Genomic DNA, 27,287 nt, shown 5'->3' on the forward strand with positions numbered 1-27,287 from the left:
AAATAACACAACTTGATCACAAAGCTGGGGCCTTTTTGTTTTTTGTGGCTCACCCAGACAGACAGACAAGGCAGGAAGGCCACCTCCACCCTCTGATGTGTCCTTCATTCCAATGGTCCTCATGTTTTAATCTGCACTAGCTTCCACTGTTACCTGACCTGAGAACAGCCCTTCTCAATCCTCTGGGAGTCGGCATGAGGACAGCCTGTGGCACTCCTGGCTCCCCCAGGCTGGGGCTGATTTGTACAGCAGCAATCCTCCAGCAAGACAACCATCAGTGCTCTATTTGCTCTGGGGGCAGTAAAGAGAGCTTGCCCTTACAGCAGTGTTTAGGAACAATTTGGTTATAACATCTGCTGGGAGACTCCAGTGACTCACTTCAAGGGATTAGGAATAGGACTCCAGAAGATAAATTCATGACTGTGGATTTAATAAAATCCTTCACATTAGAGGATCCACTGGGAACCCCAACTGGCTCAGCCCCAAGAGGGATGGGGTGTTCCCACGTCACTGGCAGAGGAGCCCTGTTGTGGCAGGGAGAGCACACGGCTGACACATGGCAAACAGACTCCATCTCTGCTAGCACACACCTCTGCTTGGTAGCAGGGTGATGTGAGACTGCAGCTCCATACCACAGGGGGCTTGCAATAGCAAACAAAGAAAATCAATGTTTTATGTATCTGACAAAGACAAATTTTACAGTGGGGGTTGCTTACACCTCCAATTAAGCAATTTATCACTTTAATAGAAAGCAGATTCTTCTGCCATTGAGCAGAGGCACAGAAGGGAGCTCTGAAAAAGGTTCCTAAGCGCTCTCTTTCTCTCAGAAACAACAGCCAGCTCAGGTTTTTCAGCTGGGTAAGGCAGAGTCTGATGTTAAGCAGATGTGCATGACAGAATGGCACCTAGCAGTTTGGAGAGATGCATTCCTTAGGCATTTCACCCTTGCCAGAGAATGGTCATTTCCCAATCATGTTACATTTAAAAAAGTCTTCACCTGAGTGCACAGCCTGCTTAAATAAGAACACTCTATAATCATCCAGAAATGGACAAGGTAATGGAAAATGTTCTGCCTGGTATCTCACTGTAAGGTACCCTTAATCCCTGAACACAGACACTAATTAAGACTGATCAGAGACAGAGCATGCCCTGCTTCATGCTGCTTCTTTCAACTTTCCTTCTCCCTCTGGGCACAGAGTAACAGCAGCTTGATCCTACAGATGTAGTGGAACTGTATCCAGCAGATTACCATGCATATTCATCCCAGCTCTACTGGGGGCAGGCAGCAGCACCTCTGAAAGCCAGAGTACCTCCTCATCCACACCCCACCACCCCTCACCTGCACGCCCTTGCTCTTGAATGCAAGCAAAGCCGTGCTGGTTCATTGAGAGTGCTCTGAGGGTACTGAAGGGAGCAGATTCTTCCAGAACAGACACAGAGCTCTGACAGCACAGGCTGAGTGCTGTGGGTGTCACCACACACAGTAAAATCTCACTGTGCCCTATGCTGCTAGAACTGTTCCAGGTAGGAAGGGCTCAGGATAAATGACACCAGGGACACATCCCAGCTCCTTCTCTGCAGGAGCTGTTTGTTTTACAGGTAAGGAGCAGGTGCTGTGTACACAAACAGGACAGCACTGTGATGGGAGTAGTTACAGGACCTGCTAAAATGATAATTTGCTGTAAATTGCGCTTTATCTCCACTTCTATTAAGCCTCTTCATCATTTCCTCAGAATCCACAGGTATGCCTCAGCCTGGCTTGGACAGCACCTATTTATGCACAAAGACAAGTCTCACATCCAAACAGAGCAGGTGCCCTATCAAAATTAAAACCTGTCCTTCTCTCCTCCCTTCAAGGTGAGGCTGATGTGCCAGTGCCACATCTAGCTGTTTCCTTTGTGTGCCATGCTTTTGAAAATCAGAAAGGAAGCAGCAGGCAACATCCTCCCCTCTTATACATGATCATACACAGAAAGAAGGAATGGATTTGCTTTTAGGCAATTATTTCCTGGGGGCAAAATACACCAAAATCAATATCCCTGACAATCAATATCCTTAGTTATTTGTAGAAGGTCTCAGTCTTTAACAAAGAGGAAACCCCAAAAAAGCCAAAGCCATGGAACACAAGCACTAATATCTGAAAGCCTGAAAGGAGCTTTGTACCTACTAACTGGAAGAGAACAACCAGGAATTAATGACACAATAGAAAGACTCAAAATACACAGCATAAAGAGATGGTCCTGGTCTCCACTTGATTAATGGGTAAAATTCACAGAGCTGCTGCTCACAACAGAACCTGCCACGGACTGTGCTGACAATTTGCTCCCAGCCCTCTCTGCTCCTACTTGCTCAGGAAATTGTTAATGTTTCAGAGGACTTCTCATTCTCCCTGTTCCATGGCAAAAGTAGTACATAGTAGTACAAGTACTACAAAAGTCACACATAGTACAGGAATCCAGGCAAACCTGAGCAGCACTGGGGGTTTGACTGCCAGACCATCCACAGTTTCTCCTCTTCAAGAGGAATGCTGACTCTCACCTGCTCATTCATTTGGAGTTCAAAATAATGCTGCTCCATTCCACTGACTCCATCTCCTCCATTATCATTTAGGAGCAAGGTGCCTAGCAGTGCCCAGAACACTTGTAAAAGTAAACCTGGGCTACACCCTTAACAGAATAGTTTTGACCAAGTTAGCAGGGTTTTGCTGGAAAGCTGAAGCAACAACTATTTAATTCCATTTTTAGGAGTAAATCTGCCTGTCACATGTACTGACCAGGCACTGTAGAAACTGGTGCAACACCCCTCACCATGTGGTGCTGGGGACCTGGGGGAGTGGGCTGCCTTTCTGGGTGGGCTCTGCAAAGCTCCACTCATTCCTCAAGAAATCACACAAAAAACCAGCCTAAAAACATTGCAAAGGAGATCTCATCATTGAGCCTACACATCACCTGGGGCTGATCTATCTTAACCCCAAGTAGCCCAAATTTGCTCGCTTTCTGGACATAATCTGAAAGGCTCCTGTGTGCAATCACTTTAGGGAGGATGGCTGACTTGACATTTTTAGTGGTGATGTAAGTATTCCTCATTTAAAACCACAAGCTTCTCCATGGTGGTGACCCTGAGGAGTGACTCATACCCTGGTCAAAGTCAGGAAGAATAAGCCAGCAAGTCACAAACTTGGATCTAACAAGTTCAGAGCAGGCAAAGAAAATATCAACTCCTACAGCAGTGTGCTGACCTGTGCCAACCCTCACTACTCTTGTTCATAAGCTGGACATCCCCTCTCTGCAAACTCAATACAGAGGAAAAAGCCCTGGCTGAAGTGGACCTCCTGAAAACCCAGAGAGTGCAGCAGCTCTTGCATGAGTTTTCTGCTTCATTTCTTTTACTGCAGCCAGGTCCAGGCCTTAGCAGCGTGCTCAGCTTTGCAGACACTGTGAAAGTAAAACCAGAAGACTGCATTTCCTTCAGCTAAAATCCATGTGCTGTGGAGGTCAAATGGGGACATTTAAAGGAGATCCTCAGGAAGTATTACATTTCCCTCTTGAGTCACAAGTCCAAACAAAACAAAGCATATGGCCTTTTAGTGCATTCCCAAATTTCCTGCACCAGTCAGATTTCTCTTCCTTCTGCTTAATCCTATCACTTTTGAACCAGACAAACCTGTATGAATCCTGTCAAGCTGACTCTAAAAAACCTGCTAAAGACAGAAAGGGAAAGGCAAAGAATTTATACTCTCAGATATAAATCCAAATGCTGAAGGTCAGGCTCTAAGGCTGATTCACATCACTGAACTCATCCTTTGAGGCACGCAGGTGATTCAGTCCAAGCTGTAATGCAGCACTAGTGGACCCACAATTACAATTAAACTCCAAAGGTAAGTGTTCTCCCAGCAGCTGGCACTCAGCCTTCCTCCAGGGTACAAGGCAGTCTGCCCTGGATCCCTAATAAAGCAAGACTGCTGTCTGCACTGAAAGGCTGGAATAATTTCCTCATCACAGCCTGTCTCTGACATCTCAGTCTATGTTTCCAGGCATGACAAACTGCTTTAGCCTGAAGACTCTTTCCAGTTCTCATTTGTAAGGTATTTATATCCTGTCCTCATTTTCCAGATTGTTTGCAAATATAACAAAACAACTGTGGTTGTAAGATTTTCAGATTTTTCCTTTCTGAAAAATGTGGCAGCCCCAGGGCCAGACCACCTCTTTGTATGGCTGAGAGCCACACACATCCCACAGGCAGGGACACTGCCATGGGCTCCCTCGTGCTGCAGCTCATGAATGGATGGGATTCTCCACACCCCATCCAAGACTGCTGGTAAGGAGCACATCCTCTATGAGATCTAACTCAGAAGAACAGAAAAAACCCCATTCTGCTGCTCCAAACCAGAATTCATACAAGTTCAGGGAGAAGGCTGAATCCATACAGCCCTGCTATTGACTGAAGTGGCTTTACAGACAAAGCAGGGCTGGAGGGACACCTGGAAAGCATTTCCCCTTCCCCTCAGGAAAGGGCAGAAAACCTTGGCTTTAGAGAATTTACAGATTTCATTAGAAAGGAATGATCTATCTTTCCTTCTGCATCTCCTTCTGGAAACAAGGGGGTGAAATCTGATCTTTGATTTGCACAGCCTGAAGCAAGGAGCTGCACTTTACCAAATGTGGGAGCTTTATACTGAGTTTCATTGCTTTGAAGGGGACTGGGAAAAACGACCAAAACTGCAAACCTAAATAACTACCAGTGGCTGAGCTGCTCACAAAGTATGCTCAGACAGTTGCAGAATGTTCAAATTCTTAACTGAATCCAACCAAGGATTATGTCTGCCCCAGTAACCACACTCTCTAATACTCCCCCTCCAGGGATGCCAGTGCTTGGTGACCCCTCCCAGCCATGGCTCCAGGTACATCCAGGTACATCCAGCTCCGTGGCAATGCCCTCTGTAGGAAGCAGAGCACTCAGCTGCATTCTGGAGTCTCCTGGGCTGCAAGCCCATGGTTTCTCTTTCCAGTGAGAATTTCTGCATTCTGGTATTTCCCCTGCCACACAAGAACCCTCATAGATATGCCAGAGCAAGGTGACACAGAAAACCCACCAAAGCCTGCTTAATAAACATCTTTCTTCTGTGCTACTTAACTACCCAGTTCTAATTATAATCTTCATCATCCCCATTTCCTGCAAATAGTCAGCCATTCTGAACAAAATCTGCTGAAGCTGCAAACATGAACTCTGCCATACATTTGCAATCGTTTTAAAAAGCATCTTGAGACAGCAAAACCTGGCTCATCAACTTACTGAGCACACCCACCTGCTGCAGAGAATTCCCAAAGCCACAGATGCTCATGGAGATGTCCAGGGCAGCAGCCAGAGGCTGATACAAAGGGTCAGTAACAAGAGGGCACTGAGCCCCAGCAGTTCTGCACCTTTTCCTTCCACAAATAGCTGCTTCCAGAGGGAGGTGGGGGGAAATCCCTTCAAAACCAGGCCCGGAATGGTTGCTGCAAGCTGTTGGCCATCATGAGTCAACCCAGGGGCAAGACAGTACTGACACAGTCTGTCAGCTCTCTGCCCTTCCCTCAGTCACACCCCTGAGAAAAGGGGCACCAGAAAGTGCTCAGCTGCACCTTCATGCCAGCCCTGGGGAGAATTCAGGGCTGCAGACAATCCTCTTTCTCACCCAACACTTCTGTTCACTCCTGCATGTTGAAGAGAGATGCTGCACCCCAGGGAAAGGCTCAGTTCAGCTCAAAGCATGCCTGCCAGCCAGCACAGAGGGGCTGCCAACACCCAGTGGCTTTCTGGCAGCAGCATCCTTCCCAAGAGCTCCATGCTGGCAGCACAAGCCCTCATTTCATGATGGTTAGTTTATGATCCTGCCATACTGCCCTGCTATTTCTGAACAGCGGGGCTGTAATCGAAGGCGTCTGAGGGCCCAGGAGAGAAGGGAGCTATTAGACTGAGGGTTCCTGTGGTGTCCATGGCCTCTGCATGGCAGGATTCAAGCACAGCCTTGTGAGGGTTTGGACACTGGACCCACAAGAAGGGGCTCCACAGCTTTCCCTTTCCTGTCCATTTCTGCTTGTCAGCCACTCACAGCTCCAAAACTCAAGTGTTACTTCTCTAAATGAAATGGTCTGGAAGGAACACAGGGCCTTCAAAATGGTCATCAAGAAGGGCCACCCCAACCTGTCCCTAGAAATCACACATCACTGGCTGTACACTGGAACTCTGGCCTTACAGAATTCCTAATACAACATAGTTCTGGACACCTGAGCTAGCAGTGAAAAGGGACACAGGGGACTAGTGTTACAGGCATAGAAAGATTTCACATTTACATTTTGATTCCATTCTTTCCTCTGATCCTGGCATAGCTCACCAATTGCATAATCCTTGAATAAATCACAGCTTGTGATATGGCATCAACACATCCTACCTACATGAGTTACCTGATGGTTTCCAGAAGATTAGGCTACCTGGTGTTAAAATCAAAGCAATTAATTCAGAAATAGAGTACAGACATAACACTCAGCACCTGCATTATGGGCTGGTGTAACTGCAGCCCTTAGACCACTCTGAGGAGAAACAGGCTGCAAGCTTCTGCTGCTCATCAGAGCCAGCTTTTGTGACAAGAAAAAGACAACAAGCTAAAATAACGTGATGCAGTCTTCCCTGCTAACATCATCTGCCACTCCTCCTCTGGCACATTCCAGCACCTTGGCTGCTGCTTTGGGGAACCTCTCTTTGTACAACTCCCAGCACTTTCATGAGTACTTTCCAGAGACTGGAAAAAAGAGCAGCAGCCTGAGCTACCAGAATGGGATTTCCTTGGCAAGTGAACTGCTGGACAGCAGTGCTGACATTTCATACAAAGAGCACAGAATATGAGGCTGCTGCTGCTCTAGGACAGCTGCCACTCTTTATCCATCTTTATCATCAGCAAGGAAGTAAAGACTACATTTCACTCCACTGCAGCCAGGTCTGCTCAGAATGGAGGTTCTTGTTTCTGCTCAGTGGCAATTACCCCTGCACAGGCAGCAGTTCCTTCCTGCAGGACAGGAGTGGGTGAACTCCAACAGCCTGCAGTTGGCTCTGAATGAGTGAGGAAAAGACAAGACCAGGGGCGCAACCAGCCCAGGAAAGTTTTATTTTCCACCTCTGCACAAATTGCAGGGCCTTAGTTGGAGCTGGTGCCAAGAGAGATGCCCAAAGATCAGCTCCTGAGGTGCATACAGGCCCTGAGCCAGGGTCCTGCAGCTCCCTGCCCATGTGTTCCCTCTGAGCTCAGATGGGCTGTGAGCACCCTCCTCACTCAGGATGGGATGGTTACACTTTGTACTGCTGCCATGGGGCTACACAAAGAGTGATGCTCACCCTGCCACCAGTGACATGGCTGAAGCAGGGACAGGAATAGCCACAGAACTAGCTCGCTTGAATTTCTTGACTAGCTGCTGAAGCTGGTAAAAAAATCCAACCCATTCCTCCTGAGATGGCTGTTTCATGGTGCCCCTCCCAGCACCTCACTAAGAGCTATTCTTCTCCCTCACCTGCACAGACCAAACCCACACTTGTGTTCAAACCCCCAAATTCCCTCTTAAGACACAACAGGTATGCCAAATCCCGGCAACACCTGCCCCATGCTCTCTCTGGACACAAGTACAGCAAAACAGCTCTAACTTCTCCCCACACTGACTGAAAGAGCAAATGGCCTGCCTGGACACACAGCCTGTGTTTGCAACAGGAGCTGCACAGACTCCCTGTGCCAAGGAAGAAAAACATGTAAAATCTTGAGTCTCTGTGAGCAGCTGAGATGCTTCCCTGTTCAGCTGACAGTTCCCCTTCTGCATGGGGGAGGACAGACCTGAATGCTCCAAACAGACCCTCTGCAACCTCCTCCTCCATTTATGGGCAGCACTACCCAGCAAACATTTGTTCCAGCAGCCCCAGAACCAGACAACCCCTCCAAAGACAGCAGTATCCCATACGAAGGAGCACTTTTTACCTTTTCTGCCAATTCTCTGTACAGTCAGGGGTAAAACAATTACCTCATTACAGTCACACACCAAATTCCCTTCTGCTGGAATTCACATCAGCCCTACTGCAACTTTATAACATTTGCATTATAAAAATGTCTGCAAAGGAGGCCAAGAAAAACAGCTTTTTGTTCAGAGGAAGCTCTGTGGTCAAGATGATGTCATCAGAAAGCGCCAAATTAATTTCCTGTGGTTACATCCTACAGGAAATCCAAGAAGCTCAGCTTTCTTGCTAAACCAAGTAGTCATTTGTTGTCAATAACTGTTAATTATGTGCCCAGATGTGTCATGAACTAAGGACTATTACCATTAGCCCTCATTCCCTGGACTCCCCTCAGTGAGATCTGTTTAAATCAATGGACTGAAGACCAGGCAAAATGCTCCAGCCCCACATCCCAGGACAGCCTGGGGTTCTGGGGCTGCTGTGCTCTTGCCAGCACATCAACTCCCCTGCTGCTGCCTCCATGCCCCACAACAGGGGATGAAACCCATGGGGATGTTCCATGGGGCAAGAAACACCACGGGAGAGCAGCAGCCACACAGGTCACTTTGTCAGCAGCAAAAGAGTTTTTCTGCTCTTCATGAACAGAAACAAGGAAATCAGGAGTGATTCAGAAGGTTTTCCAGCTGGTAAAATAATCAAGAAAATCTCTAGGAAGTCCCTCCCCCAGCCACAGTCCTTCCACAACCTACTGAAAGGTGCATTTTTCCAAGGCTTACTTGGTATTTAACTTACCAAGTTAGTAAAGCAGTAAAGCATTCAGCAAATTCTAGCAGATTTTTTCCACAACTTGCCAATGGGAAATTGATCTTCCTCAGCTTTTAGATCTCCTCCAAAACCACTAGTGCTTACATGAATTCTCACCTGCCCTGCTGTCATGCAATCATCAGTCTCCATTTTCCCACTCACACTAGAGGGGAATCCCTGGAGCAGGGGATAGATTTTGTATCTGTGCACTAAAATATGATTCTGTCCTTACAGTGAACTTTCAGAGAAATGCCTCGGGACAGCCTCCTCAGTCCATGCAGCCCTGCACTGGCAGGGAGCCCAGCAAAAATGAATGGTCAAGGCAAAGCAGATCCTAAACCATTTGTTTTCAGGTTTGCACGGGTTCTTTTTGCTCTCACTGGTGTTTAGACTAAGTGTATTTTATGCAAACACTGGGGACAGGGATCTTGCCCATTTCTTGGCAGGGGAAGGCACAACTTAGGATGCAGTTTAGCAGAGTCCAGGTCAGCAGCACCTGTAACACTGGGAAATGTGCTGAGGATAGCGAGGGCTCAGCTGCAGCAACGTGGTACTGACACTGACCCAGCTGCAGCTCCTGCCCCTGGAGCCCAGAGCCTCAGTGCTGCAGGAACACAGATGGTAAGGGAGAGGGAGGCAAAAGGACCTGCTCAGAGCCCAGAGACTAGAGATGGGGGAGGCAAATGGACAACCCAAGCATCCTGCCCCTCACACTTACATATCATATCTACTGGTACAAAGACTTTCCTTAACAAAAGGCAAGTGGACACCCAGGAGGAGAAGTCACAGCTCCCAAATTCTTGGGGTAAAACAGGGCGGACAGACAAGTCATTTTGATCTCTCTGGAAAACCATGCAGTGCAGACTACCAGCTTTGACTGTTCAAAAAACTTCCTACCTCTCTGTCCTTGAGCTTCATGGCAAGCACCAGCTGATGTCTGTGGTTAGTAAGGGCTTCCCGGTAATTTCCTTTGGAGAAGAATGCAGAGCCCAGATTTCCATGAGCTCGGCATTCTCCTGTCTGGTCACCTGTGTCACATGCAAACAAAACAAAGATTAGGTAATACAGGCACTGCTGGAAGCATCCAGTGGAAAGACTGAAACATGGAATACAAGTGAAGCTCTGGTGTGAAAACCAGCATTAGAACAAACTCATCTTTATGTTTAATACACAGCCAAACTTCCCTCTTTGCTGGCCTTCAGAAACTTCTACAGTAGCCATCAATCTTATTTTTAGAACTGTTTTACTTTTTCTGTGGCCTAACACCTGGCAATTTTCCATTCCTCCCTGTTTATTCCTTGCTGGACATTGTGAAGGTCAGACAATGGCCAAGGCCTAGAATAAGCACAAAGCATGGCAGCTTTCTCCAGAAAGCAGTTCTGCAGCACAGCTCAGCTCAGATGTACAAAGCACACCTACAACCACCAAGAGAGCAGTGCCTATGCTCTCAGTGAACAGTCCTGGCTCAAGCCTTTGGGCATTGTCTCTCCAGCTCTGCACAGCCAGGGCTTTGTCTCACACCTGTCTGCTCTCCTACAGCACCCCACAAAGCCAAATGCTCTCAATGTTGTGCAGAACATACTGAACTCAAGAGGGATTTTTGAATTTATTTTTAAACACTCTTTGTTCATCATTGTTTCACTACTGATTTGTTCCTTCCCTGGTTACTGCCCCAGAATCTCAGAGTGAGTACTTTTGTCCATCAAATACTTGGAAAAGCAGATGGCTTCATTTAAGACACATGTAAGGTTTCGAGCCCCAGTCAACACAGGGAATAAGAGCAACTCTCACATACATGACATCAGGTAATTAGAAGACCCAGTAAAACCTTCACACACCCACTGATCATCTGCCCTTTCACACAGGCAGGCAAACAGGGATGCACAAACCTGCAGTCTGCACATTTCAGAAGCTTCAGATCAGATTTAGCAGCTTGTGAAAACCCACAGCAACCCGAGCATTCAAGAGAGATGCTGATCACTAACCTAGCTCTTGATTTGTTTCACCAGTCCCCACCCAGCACTCCAGGAGTGAAAGGAGCATTCTTACCTAAACTCTTGGCTACGTCCAAGTCCTGCTGCATGTATCCAGTGCTTTTCTCCGTGTTCCCGAGGGACCAGTACGCGCTGCTCAGCGCAGAGAACACCGATCCCCGCAGCTTCAGGCTGCAAGTGCCAATCTTCAGGGCAGCCTCCAGCACCACCACAGAGGCCCCGTGGTGTCCTGCAGTCAGGAGCTCCTGGCCAATCACAGACACCACAACAAAGGGGCTCTTGTCCAGCTTCATCTTCTGCAGTTGTTGGTAGGTGGGCTCCAGGGACTCTGAAACGCAAAATCAAAGACAGAGGTACTCAGCAAATCAAGATGTTTGCATCAGGAATCACCTTCACAACTCATCTTGATTTTTTTGTAAACAGATGATACATGAGTTAAAGGCCAGACAGCTCAAATTCAACAAAGATTCATTAAGGGAGCTTGGGGCTCAAAGGTACCATCTAAGATCTGGCACATCAAGACAGATCACCTGGCAAACTGCTGTTTGCCTTGCAGAAAGCACTTCAGGAAGGCAGCATAAAAATAGAGTTTAGAGCAGTCTCAGCATAGAGCAGTCTCATACTGAGCTCTGAAGTCTGGCCTAATGGCAGAAAGAATACAGAATATATCTGTGGAATTTTGTAGGAAACTGGAAATAGGCCATCTGCAGCGTCTGAGAGCATTGCAGTTTTTGCTCTTTCAGCACAAACCTTCAGATTAATGTCTCCAAAGTCTGTGCCTGTCCAGATACCCAGGCACATGATGTGTGCTAAGAGAGGTGACCAAAACTGCAGAAAGAAGCTGCTCCTTTCTGCTGGAGACAGTGTTCCTGTGGCACAACAGCACTGGACCTGCCCAACTGCTTCGATTTGTCTAACTGCAGCAGGGAGCACAGTTGATACACAGCTGCAGGGCAGTCAGCCAGAGATCATCCTGCCAAATTTGGGGATGCTCCCACAGAATACCATATAGCCTGCATTCTAAGCAGCAGCCTCAGTACCTTTGGGTAGCAAATCAAATTGCATTCACCAGGTAACTGCTGTATAGGACAGAAACTTCCAGATGAATTCATTTTGGAGGATGGAGAAAAACACTGTAAAAAAGCAAATACCAACAAGGACATTTTTTCATTTCAGTGCTCCTTGGCTCCTAAGCCCTGTGGCCCCCAGCACCATCTGTTGAGGAGGACAATTGCCATGTTCCCTCCTGACTAACAGCATTAGGGCACTGCAGCACAAAGCCTGCAAGAGACACAGAGCTAGGAGGAGACAACCCCCTTCCTCTAGAGAAAAAAATCTTGGAAACGGGGACACGATGAAAGAGCACAGCTCATATGGCTTCAAGGTCTCTGTGACTGCAAACACTGCTTGAACAGAAGCGAATTAGCAGAGCAGCCTTTTTGCCTTCTGGAATGCTCTGTTTTCAGAGACAGCAGTACCACAGAAGAGCTGCTGATGTGCTCTTCTGGGGCAAACACTGGCCTGGGGCATTTCAGATGTGCTACTCCCAACCTAAACACTGTGGGAAGTTGTTGCAGTAACAACACAGCCAGTGCCACAGCAGCACACACCTCTGCCTGCACTGATACGGGAGAAAGGAAAAACGAACAAGGACTTCACGGGAACTGCTGTACAAACCCAGCTTGATTCATCTCCAGTGCCCATCAAGCTGGCTAACACCATCTTACTGTCCCACTTAACCAGAAAGACAGTTTTTTTGTTCCTTCTGTAACTTCAGGCTCCCTTCTTGGCATCCTCCTGACTCGGCAGAGAAGCCAAATCTCCAAATCTTTCCCTCCAGGCCTCCAAGTTCTCCTGTCCTCAGATTCTGGGACTGAAGCTCCCAGCTCTGACTAGCTCAGCAGCAGGTGAGACCTGAGAACCCCCGTGTGCTTACCTCTCATGGGAGACTTCATGGCGGCCTCGACCATGCCGACCAGAAGCTGAAGGCTCTTGGGATCCTGCGCCAGCCCCGAGGCAAAGGCGGCCAGCGCATCCGCATGGCGTCCCAGGTACTGCAGGGCCACGCCCTGACGGAAGTATGCCTGCAGGAACAGAGGGAACACAACGCCCATCACTGAGCAGCACCAACAGGCACAAATAACACAGCTCCTCACCTCGTGCTGGTGGACAACAGGCCACACCATGGCACTCTGGCTTCTCTGGTCGCGTGGCTACAATCACTGCCACCAACACTGCAGTCCGGTCTGTGAAGCCCAGCAGCGCGCACCCCCTCATTGTGATCACCTCTTGAGCTTTAGCAAGGCCTCTGAACTGTTCTGGGGACCAGGGTGGGTCACTTCTGGTCAGGCAAAGCTTTCCCCTTGAACATGGCCAAATATTATTTCTTAACTACTTATAACCAGATGCTTTTCTCAAGACCCTCCTTTCCAGTCTCAGCTCACACAGCACAGAAGCAACCCAGTTCCTCTCTCATCAGCTCTTACTAATGAGTCCAATATCAACATCCAGCACTAGCAGGGCCCAAAATGTACTGAAAGCTCAAGCTGCAGTGAAACACAACACAAAGATGCAGCCAGGAGCTGAGCCTTCTTTCTCCACTCACATGCACTGAGGCAGACACTGTCCAGCACTGCCCCACTTGCTAAGTGCACTATATATACAACACACACACATGTACACTGATCTGTACAAGCTTCTTAGACTAAAGCAAGACACTCATAATTCTGAAACTGTTGACAAGATGATTTTTTTTCATTTCTTAATTTTCTAGAAAACCATTTACGGAAACCTGCAATATCTTCAAAGTAACTTGTATCTCCTATCACCATGTATTTCCATTTCTACATCAGCAACATCAATATGCAGCTGCAAAGCATTCCCAAACAGAGCTCCCAAATCTGCACTCATTGGCACACCAGGAGCCTTCACACAAAGCAGGAACTTGAGACACACTCTCTGCTCGCACAACGAGCACAGGCAAAGTCCTGGCCCTAAGGGTATCCAGAGCTGCCTGGGAGATACTGGGGAAAAAGACTACAGAAAACATACTCCAGTATTTACAAAGGACTCAGGTATTTGTAGCACACACATCTGGACACTGTGTTATAAAAAGGTCTTGAATCTTTAAGTACCTTTGATGCCTGTTACTCAGGTTTTATCCTCATGCCCAGCTAATACCTTTCAAATGCAAATTTTGCTGCATTTTGAGTTCATTCAAACCTATTTCAATAGCACAAACAAAGAGGATTAAGCATTATTTGTATTATTTAAAAGTGCTTTAAGAACCAACACTGTTCCCTGAGATTGGCTCTCTTGGCTAGGACCTCATCACTCTCTCTTGGTCCATAATAGCACAGAGATCTGCACTCAAGATACATTAGGTATACATCTGGGAAGTCTTTACTTAAACAGGAGAAATCTTTAATTAATTTTTGAACTCGTTAGAGCATTCAGGCACTTTTGGACTCCAATCCAGGAAGGCAGAGATTAAGAAAAATCAGAAATGATGTGAGAAATTTAGAGACATGAATATTTAATCTCTTTTCCATTAGTAAGTCTTGATTGTAGAACCCCTTTTAATGAATTCAATGAAAGGAAAATGCTTTTCATTAACCTTTAGTATAAATGTGTTCTTATTGAACCAAACAAGCCACTGTACTGGAAACCCAATTCATTGTTAACTAGATTACAAGCATGAAGCTTTAAATCAAAGAAAATACAAAGAACTAACAACATGCAGCAGCCACCAAGCACACGTCCTCCCAGCAGAGTGTGAACTGTCATCTAAATCATGCTGTACACTATTAAGTCTTGTTTTTCAGAATTACCATCTAATTGCTTTCTTTACTGCCTGATGAGAGGGGGAGTTGGACAGAGCACGACTCTGACTGGGACCTTTCCAGCCCACAAGGCTGCTTGGTCCAGGACAGCCGTGCCTGCCTGGTTCAGCTCCGCAGAAGGTGGGCACGGACACACAGCCTCCAGCACTGAGCTCCGTGTGCTGCGTGGGCATCTCCAGCACCTTGTGCTTCACTGGCACATCCTGAATGCTGAGAAATGAGAATCCCCATCCTCTGAACCCTGCACATGGAGGGGACACACAGGTTCCAGGTGACAGGAGGAGACAAGACCCACGAACATCCAGTTCAGTTCCGCACATTCTGAACATCCTTTATGGAAAGGGCTTTTATCCGCTCCCCACATCTATTCCTGGAAGTGCCCCTGGAAACTGCTTAATTTGAATACAAACACAACATTCAAAGCCCAAAAGAGAACCCTATTAATCATAGCAGAAAGTACAATTTTGGCCTATTTTTCTCCTGCAAAAAACCCTTCCTTCCTTCCTCTTCCAGTTTCCAGCATACACAAGAATGCTCCCTGCACATTGTGTTCCCCATGGACCTTTAACTAAATAAATAAAAGCATTCACATCACCTATTTCCTCCCCAAGAGGCACTCACAAGTTAGTTTAGCATTGGAATGAAGACACTGTATCAAGGGGAAAAGTCTGCAAAGAGGAAATGGTGAGAATCACCCTTTGGAAGAGGAGAGGAAAAGGGAAGGCAGGGAGCCAGCAGCTGCAGCTGAAGGAATGAGCCAAGGAGCAGCTCCTGGTCCCGACACAGACAGAGCCTTCCCCTGCTGAGCGAGCTTTAAAGTTTAAATCACATTATGTGAAGATACTACAGTGCTCACTCACAGTAACACTTACATTAATTTTCCAGTGATCTCAAGTAAGAAAAAACTATCAATTCCTTTTAAGAAGATTAAAGCAAGGAGAGAGACAGTGTTTCACTAAAGACAAGACAGAAAACAGCAGGTGTTTTCTAACCTGGCTCTCTGCATTCTCATTGTCTCAATACAGACAGCTGGAACCATCTCTTTCATTTTTGCAGTCCCTGCACCACACTTTCCAGGAACAAGGCACTGTGCAAGAAGAAAGCCTCATTCTCAGCTGGAATTTGGCACCAGATGCATCTCCCTCAATGGGAATTATTTTCTCCTGTCCTTGTTTTAGCAGGATGGACACAGCTGTGATGTTCCCACCTCCAGTCCCAGCATGTCAGGGGTTCCCAGCACCCACCCCTCCAGCCTGAGCTCTGCCCAGCACACCCACTGCCTGCAGAAGGACAGGGAGAGCAGCTCTCACCAGCAGGAACCCTTTGGGAAAGGAAGAGGATGAGAGTCCAAAGCAGCTCTACAAAGCCGCCAATCTCAAGTCCCTGATTCTACATTGTAGAGGCTGTTCAGTGAGCAATCCCAAACATCTCTGAGAATCAAACACCAGTGCAGGCTCACACAGCCAGGTGGGCTCAGCCTTCTGCACAACAGGCTGAGCTTCTGCCCACGTACCCAATTTCATACAGCCAAGAGAAGGAGGGAGGACAAGAAATAGATAGAGCTTTTTATCCATAACACCTTTGAAAGCACTGTTGATATTCTGGAGGCAAAAATAAGTTATTCTAATTAATTAACTGGCAAAATATATTTGGCACTTGAGACTTAGGAGCCATGAAAAACACTGCTGCTGTAACAGATGCTGCTCACACTGCTGGCCTCAGGACAGAACCCAGCCAGGTGAAGTGGCATCATTCCCAGCACAGCACCCAAAGGGGAATAAGTCTTCCTACCTCATTCAGGTTTTGCCACCCATTTTTGCAGACTTGCCTCCTTGCCCCATGCTTTTCAGAACACTCCATGTTTTCATGGTTGGAATAAAGTTTTTAACTGCTTTTCCTATCCTCAACATAATTCTACCAAGCTTGTATGAGCATGAGAAGAGCACAGCACAGTCAGCACTGCCTGGGCAGGCACAGCCCCTCTCTGCAATTCTAAGCAAAGTCCCATGTTTTCTGCCCAATTTATTGACCCATATAGTTTCTGTACACACCAGTATTTTCCGCATGTGTTTATTATAGCCCATCTAATGGAAAAGGAAAATGTCTGTCTTACTAAGAGCAGCCACTGGACTGATAGCTGCAGCGTCCAGGGAACACAAATAAACATGCTTATTAGCTTTTTTGATCCTCATCATTTGAGATCCCATCTAGACCCTGAATACTAGATTTCCCTGTGCAATCTGAAACAGGATTAGAATGCAAATATCATAACTGAACGGCCAATATCAAGAGGGGAGCTGAAATTTTTATTAAATCTTCTGATATCAATATGCAAGAACTGTTTTAGGCAACAGTAATTGGTTTATAATTAATAAGAAATATACAATGAAGATAAAAATACAGTACAAAGACACAGCATGTAAATAATGAATGGCACCTTTAAGTTCCCCAAGATTTTGCCAAATAAAACCAAGTCAAGGTCCTGCCTACAAGGAATGCAGCAACAGACTGTACATTTGGGATCTCCCCTCCCTGCTCAGGAGCTCCTGTGCCTCCCCCTGCATCCCCCCTTTCTGCAGGGATCCCACTGCCATCACAGGCCACCCTGCCCTGCCAGGCTGACCTGGTCCCTCTGCCACTAAACCTCACCCCACAGGCTCCCAGACAGGGCACTGTGCTGGCCAACATTAACTGGATAACAGAGACAGAGGAACAAAATTGGAACAGCATCAGAACAACTTGCAGAAGAAAATTCCTGTCAAACAAACATGGAAAACTTGAGAAAAAGCACCTTGGTCTTAAACAAAGGCTGCCATTGTACACAGGGGAGGAAACTCAAGCCACCCTCGTGCTGCTGTCAGCTTCAGATCCTGGACAGTTGGCCATGGGGGCAGGAAAGGCAAACACACAGAAAATGCTTCTTCCATAATGCTCCCTTGGTTTGCCAGATCGGGAGAAGATGCCAAAATCAGCAGGAACAATCTCTGATGCATTTAATGCCTGTTCTCAGTGTGCGGAACACCTCTCGTGCAGGGAGAGCCGCTGCCCCCCAGGGCTGCCCGTGCCAGCTGTGCCCACGGCTGACCAGAGCTTGCCAGGGACCAGCAGAAGGGAGGCAATGTGTGAACAGCTGCCACAGCTTCTCAGGGCCAAGCACCAGGTTGGATCCATCCTCTCCCCTTGTAACTGTTTTACAGCCAAATTTTAGAGAAAAATACGGACAAATCTCTGCTGTGGGATTTCAGGAATGTGAGGAGAGGGAAGACTGCACTTTAATTCAGAACACATGTAGCACATGCATAAATACTGCTGCTGACCACACGAGCTGAATTCCTGCTTTCCCAAAATTAAGGTTGCACCCCAGGTAACACTTTTCCTTCACAGTCCTACATCTGGCTGACACCTGAACCACAGCTGTCAGCCTGCCCTGGAGAATCAGCACAACAGATCTGTTGTCTCTGCAGCTTTGTTTCTTTATCTTCTACCTGTTTCAAGATGCCTCTTACAGAACTACACTACCTAGAAATGGGAATTTCCTCTAAGACCCATGGAGCATATAGAGAAAAACAAGATGGGTGTGTGTGTGTAAAATATCTTGCCTGGTTTTATCCAAAGAGCATTTAATCATTTTTATTAACTGTGCTTCCACTACCTGCTAATGGGATTCTGTGCACAGCTCACTTGCCCACCTGGAATAAATCGAATTTAATCAGTAAATGAAGAGTCAAACCTTTGTTTACTTAGTTGAAGTCAACAGCCCAGCTTCTCACAGAGCTTATCCTTGTTGCTCCTTTCTCACATCCTTCAGGCTTGCTCTAGGAACAGCAGCTACATCCTGGAACTCCTCTTCAGATGACATCCCTCTCCTTCCCTAACAGCAGGTGCCAGCAGGCAATCTTCCTGTCTCTATCAGCTACAACTCTTAACCACCACTTAACAGCAAGAACCAGCTATGAATGGAGGGAGGGAAGTGCTCTGGAGGAGTAACAACCAAGCTGTCAGTGCCCAGGTACAGCAGCAGGAAAACAGAAGCAGCCTCCTCTGCCTGAGGCCAACAGGCACAGCACTGCAGCATCTGCTACAGCTCCTCCACAAGGAGGACAGGGACAGTTTGGGACAATTTTTGTCTAAAAAACTTTTTTCAGAATGGCAGAAGAAAAGATAGGTCACTTTTCATCCCGCTCAGAAGTAAAACCAGTCTTTGTAAGATATTATTAGATATTTAACAGATACAGAATTATACAAAACTTAAACTAAATGGATTAGCTGACACCTGTAGGTGGCTTCTCAGGGAAGCTTGGGGCAGAGGCAGGGCTTGAACACCATTATTACCTGGTGCTGAGTTTACTTTCAGCACTGTACCATGATCTAAATTGTAAATTTACTTCTTTTCCCCAGTCCAGGTACTCTTCCTCTGGACCCCAATACTGGGCCCTCTTGGCTTCACTCTCCATCCATAAAATCCCAATTTTCCTACCTCCTCCTGGTCTTAGCTGCTGTTGGATTGCTATGAATCTGAAAAGCATTTAGGGTTGTTTTGGAAACACTCTTGTCTGCACTGAGACAAGATACAGCAGAGGTAATTTAACAACCCTGTAACAACTTTGGTGAAGGTACTTCACCCAAATGACTCAAAACCTTTCTAAGTGCTGGAAGTCAGATAGACTTTGATCAGCAAATGGTGATTTGTGTGTAACAAGAATGAGTGAAGTGCAGTATTTCAAACTAGTATTTCAGGATTTTAACATAGTTTTTCCAACATAGCAGACAGACTCCACAAGAGCAACACTCTGCATGCAACCAAGCACTCAAAGAGAAGTGAAATGCACCCTGAGAGCCACCAGAATTACACTGGGCTTTGTGGAAAACAAGCCCCAAAGCCACTTCCTTATCACCCATCTCCATGGGTCCATTCTCAAGACTGCCCTGATCTTAAGCTACATCCTTTCTTACCAGTGAAGTAGGAAAAAATCCGAGCAGTACAACCCCCAGGAGAGCAGAGCAGAAGACAAAAGTAAGATGAAATTCACAGCAGTTAGAGCAGAGGATAGCAGTGACTGCAGGTGGGGGCTGCAGTGTACCTGCAGCAGGGAGCTGTTCCATGTTCCCTGGAGGAGCAGCTGATGCTCAGCAGGGGCTGTGACAGAGGAGCCCAGCACACACCTACTGCAGACATCTCCTGCCTCTTGGCTCACCCTGCCAGCGCCCAGCCAGCTCTGCCTGCCAAGGACAAAGCTGATGACAGGGGAGAGGGGAAAAATCAAATTTGCAAAAGTACTAAATATATAAATCTCTTTGGCCCAAGTGAACGTGGGAAAAATTCTTCAGCAGGGGCGTCCCATTCAGCAAGTTTTGCCAGATCATTACTCTTGTAATGCAAAGGGAAAAACATCAACACCATGTTTCCCTACAATGATTCGCCTCCTTTATCACAGATCTCTGAAGCACCAAGTAATTTAGTAGTTGCTATGGAAACTGCTAGTTTTATTGAACAGCCCTGAAAGGGTCAAGAGGTACCATCAAACTGGCCAATTGTAAATTATTTCCCTGCTAAACATCTGCTTTATTTTAGTTGCCCTACCACTTCTCTGTTTTGCTGTTAGAACAGTATCTGGATGGACTCCAGAATAGGTGTCATTCTTCAGTGGGGTTGCAAGAGCCAAGTCCAAAAATAGCCATTTTTATTTTCTAATACACTGTAAAATCCTTCAAACAATGGAGCCCTACTGAGGGCAGAATAGCAAAGGACTGGGGACTCTTCCCTCTCACACACACCAGCACCAACTTGAGGCAGTGGTAACCAACACAAAGAGCTGGTTTTCACCACGATCCCCGGGGTTTTCACATGGCTGCTTGCACCAGCCACAAAATGAACAACCCATCAGACTGATCCACTTGTGCCTTCAGAAAAGGTACAAAACAGCAGTAGAAGAGCACCCTGCCCTTCTCAGCAAGAACCCAGCTCTTCTCAGCTTTGCAGCCTCAAGAAAATACAGTCTCCTTTGCCAGCAAGGGTCTGTGCTCTAGGAACAGAAAACATTGCATTGCCTGTACTGGACTACCAGAAAACAATGTAATCTACCTTTCTTTATTCATCATACAGCAAATGGCACCAGAGGGTCCAAATGCTAGTTAGCAGCTTCTATTCCTACAGGCCAGGAGAACAGCAGGAGTACTGGCTGCATTTCCAACTTTGCTATTGAACTCACTGGATTTGTGTCAGTTCCATAGAAGTGCCAAATTTCTTATTATTCCCATTAATGAATGTGTGTCTAAGGAGCAAGGCTCTCTCTGTGGAGGACATGAGCAGCTCCCCTGTGCAGAGGCACTTTCTGTCTCTTCAACAGACAGAAAGCTGCCCTAGGCAACATCACCTGGAAATTCTTATTCCAACATCTTTAACTTGCCTTTAAAGTTATCTTTAAGTAACTTTAAGTTACAACTGTACTTAATTCAAATAACTGGAATGGGCAGGAGAGAGCATTTTATTACAGAACATACCTGAATTTAAGAGGCTGCATGCTTTCTAATGACAACCATGCCTAAGTTCTGTGCCCAGGGCAAGCCAGTAAAGGGCAGGCTCTGTTCCCTCCTCATACACTCCGTTCTTCATCTGGCTGAAATTATTCAAGTGATGACAAAGAAAGCAAAAGCTGTGTCTATATAGACAAGTTCTGGTCTTTCTCACATATCCTGTGAACTCCATTACTTGTGTAAGGTCTTGGCTTGGAAGAAAATATTCTAAGTTCTGAGGTATTTGGCATGCCTTGGTATGGTGACTCCAACCTTGATTCAGACTTTCCACCCCCAGGAATCCCAGAAGAAGTGAAGACATTTTTCTGTACATCCACAGGAAAATTTCTCCTTCGTCAGGCGATGAGTTCATAGTATTAATTTCAGTTCTCTTTTCTAAAATTATCCACCACAGACTAAAATTTCCACACAGCAGATACTGGGGCATTGCTCTGTTAGGATACACTCAGCAGAAGGGATTCTCACAAGGCCAGAGCTTGCCTGCCTGCAGAGCTCTGGACTCCTGAGAAAGTTATTAGGGCTGCACAGAAAACTGCAAATCATGCAGAAATAGTTACAGACAGACCAAAATCAAAGAGAAATGTTTGATGTGTGACAGTTCCTTCCACCTAATGGGAAATCCCTACATCTGGACTCTGATGTCAGGAAGGTGCCAGGTGGTAGAAGTACAAATATGAGGGGACATGCTAATAAGCCAAGAGAGATCCTGCACTTCCAGAGGCACAGTTCAGGAATGCTGCAGGAGAAAACCAAGCAGTGCCCTGCCACGGGATCCCAGTTCACTGGAGCTGCTCAGCAGCAGAATCTGATGCGTTAATTCTCTCCTGACTAACAGACACAGCAACTGCCCCTACAAAACCAACAGCTTGAGGCTTATGGTACTGAGGATCTGTTTGGCATTCTGCAACACAACACCCCATGGGAACAGCTCCACTCCAGCCAGGAGCTCCTGGGCACCAGGCAGGCACCACTGGCACAGACCTCCTCAGCTGTGCCCCCGAGGACAAACCCTTCCTTAAGCATTTCCTCCAATTTCCTCTTCCACTGGCATTTCCCAAAGGATGTTCTGACAGCCAGGTCATGGCTGTTCAGCTGTGGCATTCGTGCAGGGTAAATGCAGCCACAGTGAAAACTCTGTCTCTAGGGAAGGAGAAAGCTCACAGTAATTACAGCTCGCTGAGAAACCCCCAGCAACAGGGATGGCTGTAGACTCTTCCCTGTCTGTGAATTGTACAAATTTGAACTTTGGGTGAGAGATTTAATACACCAAGCACCAGGCAAGTCTCCCCCACAAGGTACCAAGAGCAAGCAGGAGAACAAAGAGAAGAAAGCACTGCCTGCTGCTTGCCACCGGCCTGCAGCCCTGTCAGAGCGCCGGGAGGAGAACAAGCAGGCTTAGTGAATAATTGAAGATACAGTGATGAAATCTCCGAATGTCAGAGGCATAATACAGTTTTGTAGGTTTCATCATGAAGGCTTGAATTCCCAAATAAGACACACTGAATAATTTATCTCCATGTCAGTACTGGGTCATCAGCTGTTCACTCACAGCACGCTTCAAGACACTTGAATGGGTCTGAACAGACTAAAGAACAGGGTCCAGAGGGAAGAGGTGATGAAAATTCAACCCACTCACCCTTCCAAACACTAAGCTCAGATAAAAATGTGTAGAGCCCTCAGTCATGCCCTGTGCATGAGGTCCCACAGGTTCTGAACCTGCTTTAGTGCTGCCCAGCACCAGCTTGCCCCTGTGCTGCTCCTCAGCACAAGAGACCAGGGAGCTCTCCTGTGCTGGCTTCAGGCTGGCATCTGCCACCCTGTCACCCAGACTCAGGCTCATCCAGCTCAGATCCAGAGGCTCACCTGTCTATAGTATCTCAAAGCCCCCAGCCACAGCTCTGTGCCACTAAAAACCACTTGCTCAGCAGAGCAGGGGATGAACACTGCAGAGCCTTTGCCCAGACATCGTTTGGAGCCTGCCAGGTAGCTATGTGCACTCAGATTTTATTGGTTTAGTGTTATTTTTTTCACATTTTTAACATTCACTGCTGGGCAGGTACCTGTGCAGCAATCCATACCCAGACTGTTTAATCAATAACTGTATGGCAGTGAGTAAAAATCCCTGCATTTCCAAGTGGAATTCCACAGCTGCCACACCCAACCACCCATGATGGGATCAGAGAGCACAGCTCAATCTGTCTGGGCAATCTGCTATCCTAGAAATCTGCTTTAGATAATATGAGCACACAGGCAGGTCACACACAACAAAGCTTGTAGGATTTAAATCAATTCTCAACCACCAAAGACTTTCCCACGTACTAATATCCTGAAACAGCCCCCATCAATACTGACTGACCTGGCAGCATGAGTAATTACCTCCTAGTTCATCCTTTAAATGACAGAGGAATCCTTCCTAGCTGAGCTATTCCCCTGAGCATCTCCCTAGGAAGAAGGAGCAGTATTCAGAAGCAGAGCTGCACGCCTGTAGCTTTCCCTGTGGAAAAGGCAAGCAGCCACCAAGGAATTCCCCTTTCCACCTATGCTGACAGGAATTTTGTAACATATCGGATTATTTGAGGGGAAAAAATTAAATGCAACACAACTACATTGGCACATATTCTTTTGGCTTTCACAATAATACATTTTTTTATTTTCTCTTAAAAATATAATTTAAATGAAAGAGTCTAGATTAAATTGCAGTAAATTCCCTGAGGCATTATGTCCATTCATTATTTGTAAAATACAACACACTTTTCAAAGGCTCTTGGTATCATCACTTATACAGTGGGATTTGTGCACTGGTGATTATCAGTAACTGAATATAGAGAGTCAGAAAACACCTGGGTGCTAAAAAGGCAGGGGAAATGTTTCAAAAAGAAATGGGAAGTGACACTTACGAGTCTGGAAAGAACTGGTCATTTAAATGACAACGTGCCAGACAAAGGCAAAAGAAAAGGAATGAAGAAATCAAATTCACTTAAGTGAGCACGTGTGTGCACTCATGCATATGCAACAGGAAAAAGACAGCCAGCCACAGATCAATCATGCTAACAGACCATATGAACATCAGAAAATGCAGGTCTGAGATAGTCTGTATCCAGTGGGATAAAAAAAGACATAAACAAAGGTACAACTGCCACAACTGCACCAGTGTCACTGTGTCCCTGTGCTGTCCTGCAGCAATTTTTTCTGCAGATCAGTTAAGCAGTCTTTCATTCAATTATTGCCTAATTAAGTGAAAAACAAGAACATCATCCTTTAGGTCTTTGTTAACACTTCAGTAAATAATTCCAAGCTTTTCTCTCATTAAATGACAATCTTTCAAGGCATCTGTTCTTTCTCATCACACATCTCCAAATATTCTTCCAATCAGAGTGTCACAGCTCAAGAAGGACACCACTGTGCAAGATGACAACCACCACACTGGGTCTAACAAAAGCTCCTGCAGTCACCTACTTGTGACTCACTACAACTGGAAATGGCAAGACAGGAGCTGTGTGTGCATCACAGCCCACAGCTTTGAGTAGGAGAGTTCTGCAAAGCTCCATTTTTCACTTAACCAGACAAGGAATATGTGAAAGTTAAAAATTTCTCCTGAAAAATGAAACAATTAGGAAGTGCTTTTTTGTGGGAACATGCTGCTTTCACAGCAGCATGACAGAGGTTATTTTGAACTTATTACTTCCACTGGATTCAGCTGTAAGTAATTAAATTTAGTCATAGAAGTCTGATCTATAAATGGAACCTACAGAAGCAATTACCAGAGCTTCCACTGGATCAGGAAGCAATGGCCTGCTCTGTTTGAAGTAAACTGAAAAGAACATTATTTATACTGCATGAGAAGTCACAGTAACATGGTCCCCTTGCAGAGATTTGCTTTGAAAATTACAGTTTTCAGTGAAGAGAGTCACAGGTTATAAATTCCAGCCATGCTCTGCTCCTTCCACTTGAACAGTCTCAGGGGCAAAAACGACAATTGTATGATACAATTTAAAAGAACTGTTTTGGCTCCTGTTCTGCACACAGAAACCACATGAAGGAGAAGTTAATTAAACATGCAAGAGATGGGGTGACTAAGCATCAAGATTTTTAGAATTATATCTTTTGATATGTTATTTGGGTCTGTTTGGAATCCTGACTATGCAGAATCTGATGGATCCGTGAACACAGTGGGCCTCTCTCAGCCCAACCCCTTAGCATGCACTTTTTCACTCCTCAAACCCCTCTGTACAACTGGACTTGATCAGGAAAAGCTTCCAGAACTGTATTTTGAACACACTGGTGGAGAGGTGCAGCCTGACAACATTTGCTGAGGACACCAAACTGAGTGGGGAAATGCACACTTGGGAAGGGAGAGCCAACCTGCAGGAAGACCAGGACAGGCTGGAAGAGTGTGCAAACAATTTTCTATCTTTCTCCACAGGCAAAACCACTGAAGTGCAGCACCAAATTGTGCAGGAGAAACAGCTGAATCCTGCTCTGCCTTGTCAAGAAAATGAAGAGCTTGCGTGCTGCTAGAAGTGAGATGTGCCACATGCTCACCGAATTTGAATCCCCATCTGGAGCTGCAGCCCAGGTGGCAGAAGGTCATGGCAGTAAACTCTTCTGTGCTCAGACATCAGCATTGCCATCAATATTTCATTGCTCCCCTTCATGGTACAGGCAAGGATAACAACCTACTCTTCATCACATTTCTTTTACTTCGCAGAGGAAAGAAGAAACAATACTCTGTTAGCAAGTGCAACACAATTAACAGAGTAATAATGATGAAAACTACTGCACCTTGTAAAATCTTTGCTTGGTTGTAAAGAGTTCTTTGACTACTAATGGCATTGTGCAATGAGGTCTGCAGCAGCTTGGCAGCCATTAGCAATGATTCACTGCCACAAGGCACTTCTCAAACAACATATTCAGGAATCAGAATTCTGAAGGATTTTCCTGGTCAATCTCTGGGCATAAAAATACGAGAAAAACAGAAGATCTGTGAGGCAAGAGCACAGATCCCCACACACTGAATATAATATAGAGAATTGTTATAAATATTCTGTAGGGCATTCACTATCAGACAAAAATTGATATTTTTATATTTATTATTTGATAAGGAATGTGCTAGGGCCATCCCTTAGTGGGACTGAACACACAGATTATGCACACTTTCATGCTACTGTGGCAAAATTGCAAACACACAGCCAAGCTCTGAAAAATGGCCATGTGATAGTTCTCACACAAGGCAGCCTACAGCCAAAAAATAAGTCAACATACTTTAGCAGATCAAGAAATCCTCTAGCAGTTTCTTCAGGGAAACCACTTTGAGCCTAAAGCTTCTTAAGCCTGCCTAGGACAAACTTTTTCAAGGACCATCTTGGTATTTGCATTCTGACATTGTGTTAGAAGTCTCTCCTTAACAAAACCCAAACTAAAAAACACACAAACAAAAACCTTTACCAGAAAACCTGAAAAAATTCCAGTCTGGGAAAACCTGTCCCCCATAAGATTGCCTGTTTGGCAGCCAACCATCAGCTGCTGTCCTACACCGACCCTGGCAATCACCACCTCAGACACTGGGCACCTCTCACACCAGATCCCTCCTTTGAGGAAAGCAGTTTATAAACAATGATGCTGACATGTAATTCTGTGGATATGCATTTAATTTACAGCTGGGAGATTCTGTACAACAATCCAGGAGAAAAGCAGTCAACAGCCACAATATTTCCAAAAAGAACATCTGCTCCATGCCCAGCAGACACAGCAGTTCCAGCCACAGCAATTCTCATGCCACATGCAGCACCTTACCCCTGCCACATCTCATCTCACATCTATACCTAGAGAGGGACACAGCAGTTACAGACCTGGGTAGGAGTAAATGTTCCTTCAGTAATTCAGTCCCATTTAAAAAAAAAAAAATGAAAAAGTAATTCAGCAGGGTCTGAAGGTTTCAATTTCAATCATCTCCCCTCTGCCCTTTCACGTGACTGCTCCCAAAGGAAATCCTGCTTGGAGGCATCACTATTTCATGTACCTGAGTCAATAAGCCTCTGCTCTGAAATACACAATTCCAAGAGAATACGCTATCCCAATGCCTTTAAAGGCACCCATCCCTACCCTACACACACAGATGCTCTCTTTTGCACACACAAGGCTC

The 27,287-nt window shown here is 46.0% G+C and overlaps 1 protein-coding gene across 3 annotated transcripts in view; it reads right to left on the reverse strand.

The window, feature by feature from the left end:
* Positions 1–27,287, reverse strand: part of TTC28 (tetratricopeptide repeat domain 28) — a 108,123-nt gene that overhangs the window by 34,788 nt on the left and 46,048 nt on the right. For 2 of the 3 annotated variants that reach the window (XM_041410029.1, XM_041410030.1), the window contains 3 exons: positions 12,706–12,853; positions 10,825–11,097; positions 9,673–9,803 (listed from right to left, as the gene is read on the reverse strand). In XM_041410029.1, the coding sequence (XP_041265963.1) occupies positions 9,673–9,803; positions 10,825–11,097; positions 12,706–12,853 (552 nt within the window). Of the gene's footprint in view, positions 1–9,672; positions 9,804–10,824; positions 11,098–11,809; positions 11,903–12,705; positions 12,854–27,287 lie in introns of those variants that run through there. The other variant, XM_041410031.1, reaches the window with a different exon arrangement.

The sequence above is a fragment of the Onychostruthus taczanowskii genome, unplaced genomic scaffold (assembly GCF_017590055.1).
Source record: "Onychostruthus taczanowskii isolate IOZ18803 unplaced genomic scaffold, ASM1759005v1 scaffold32, whole genome shotgun sequence".
Lineage (NCBI taxonomy): Eukaryota > Metazoa > Chordata > Aves > Passeriformes > Passeridae > Onychostruthus > Onychostruthus taczanowskii.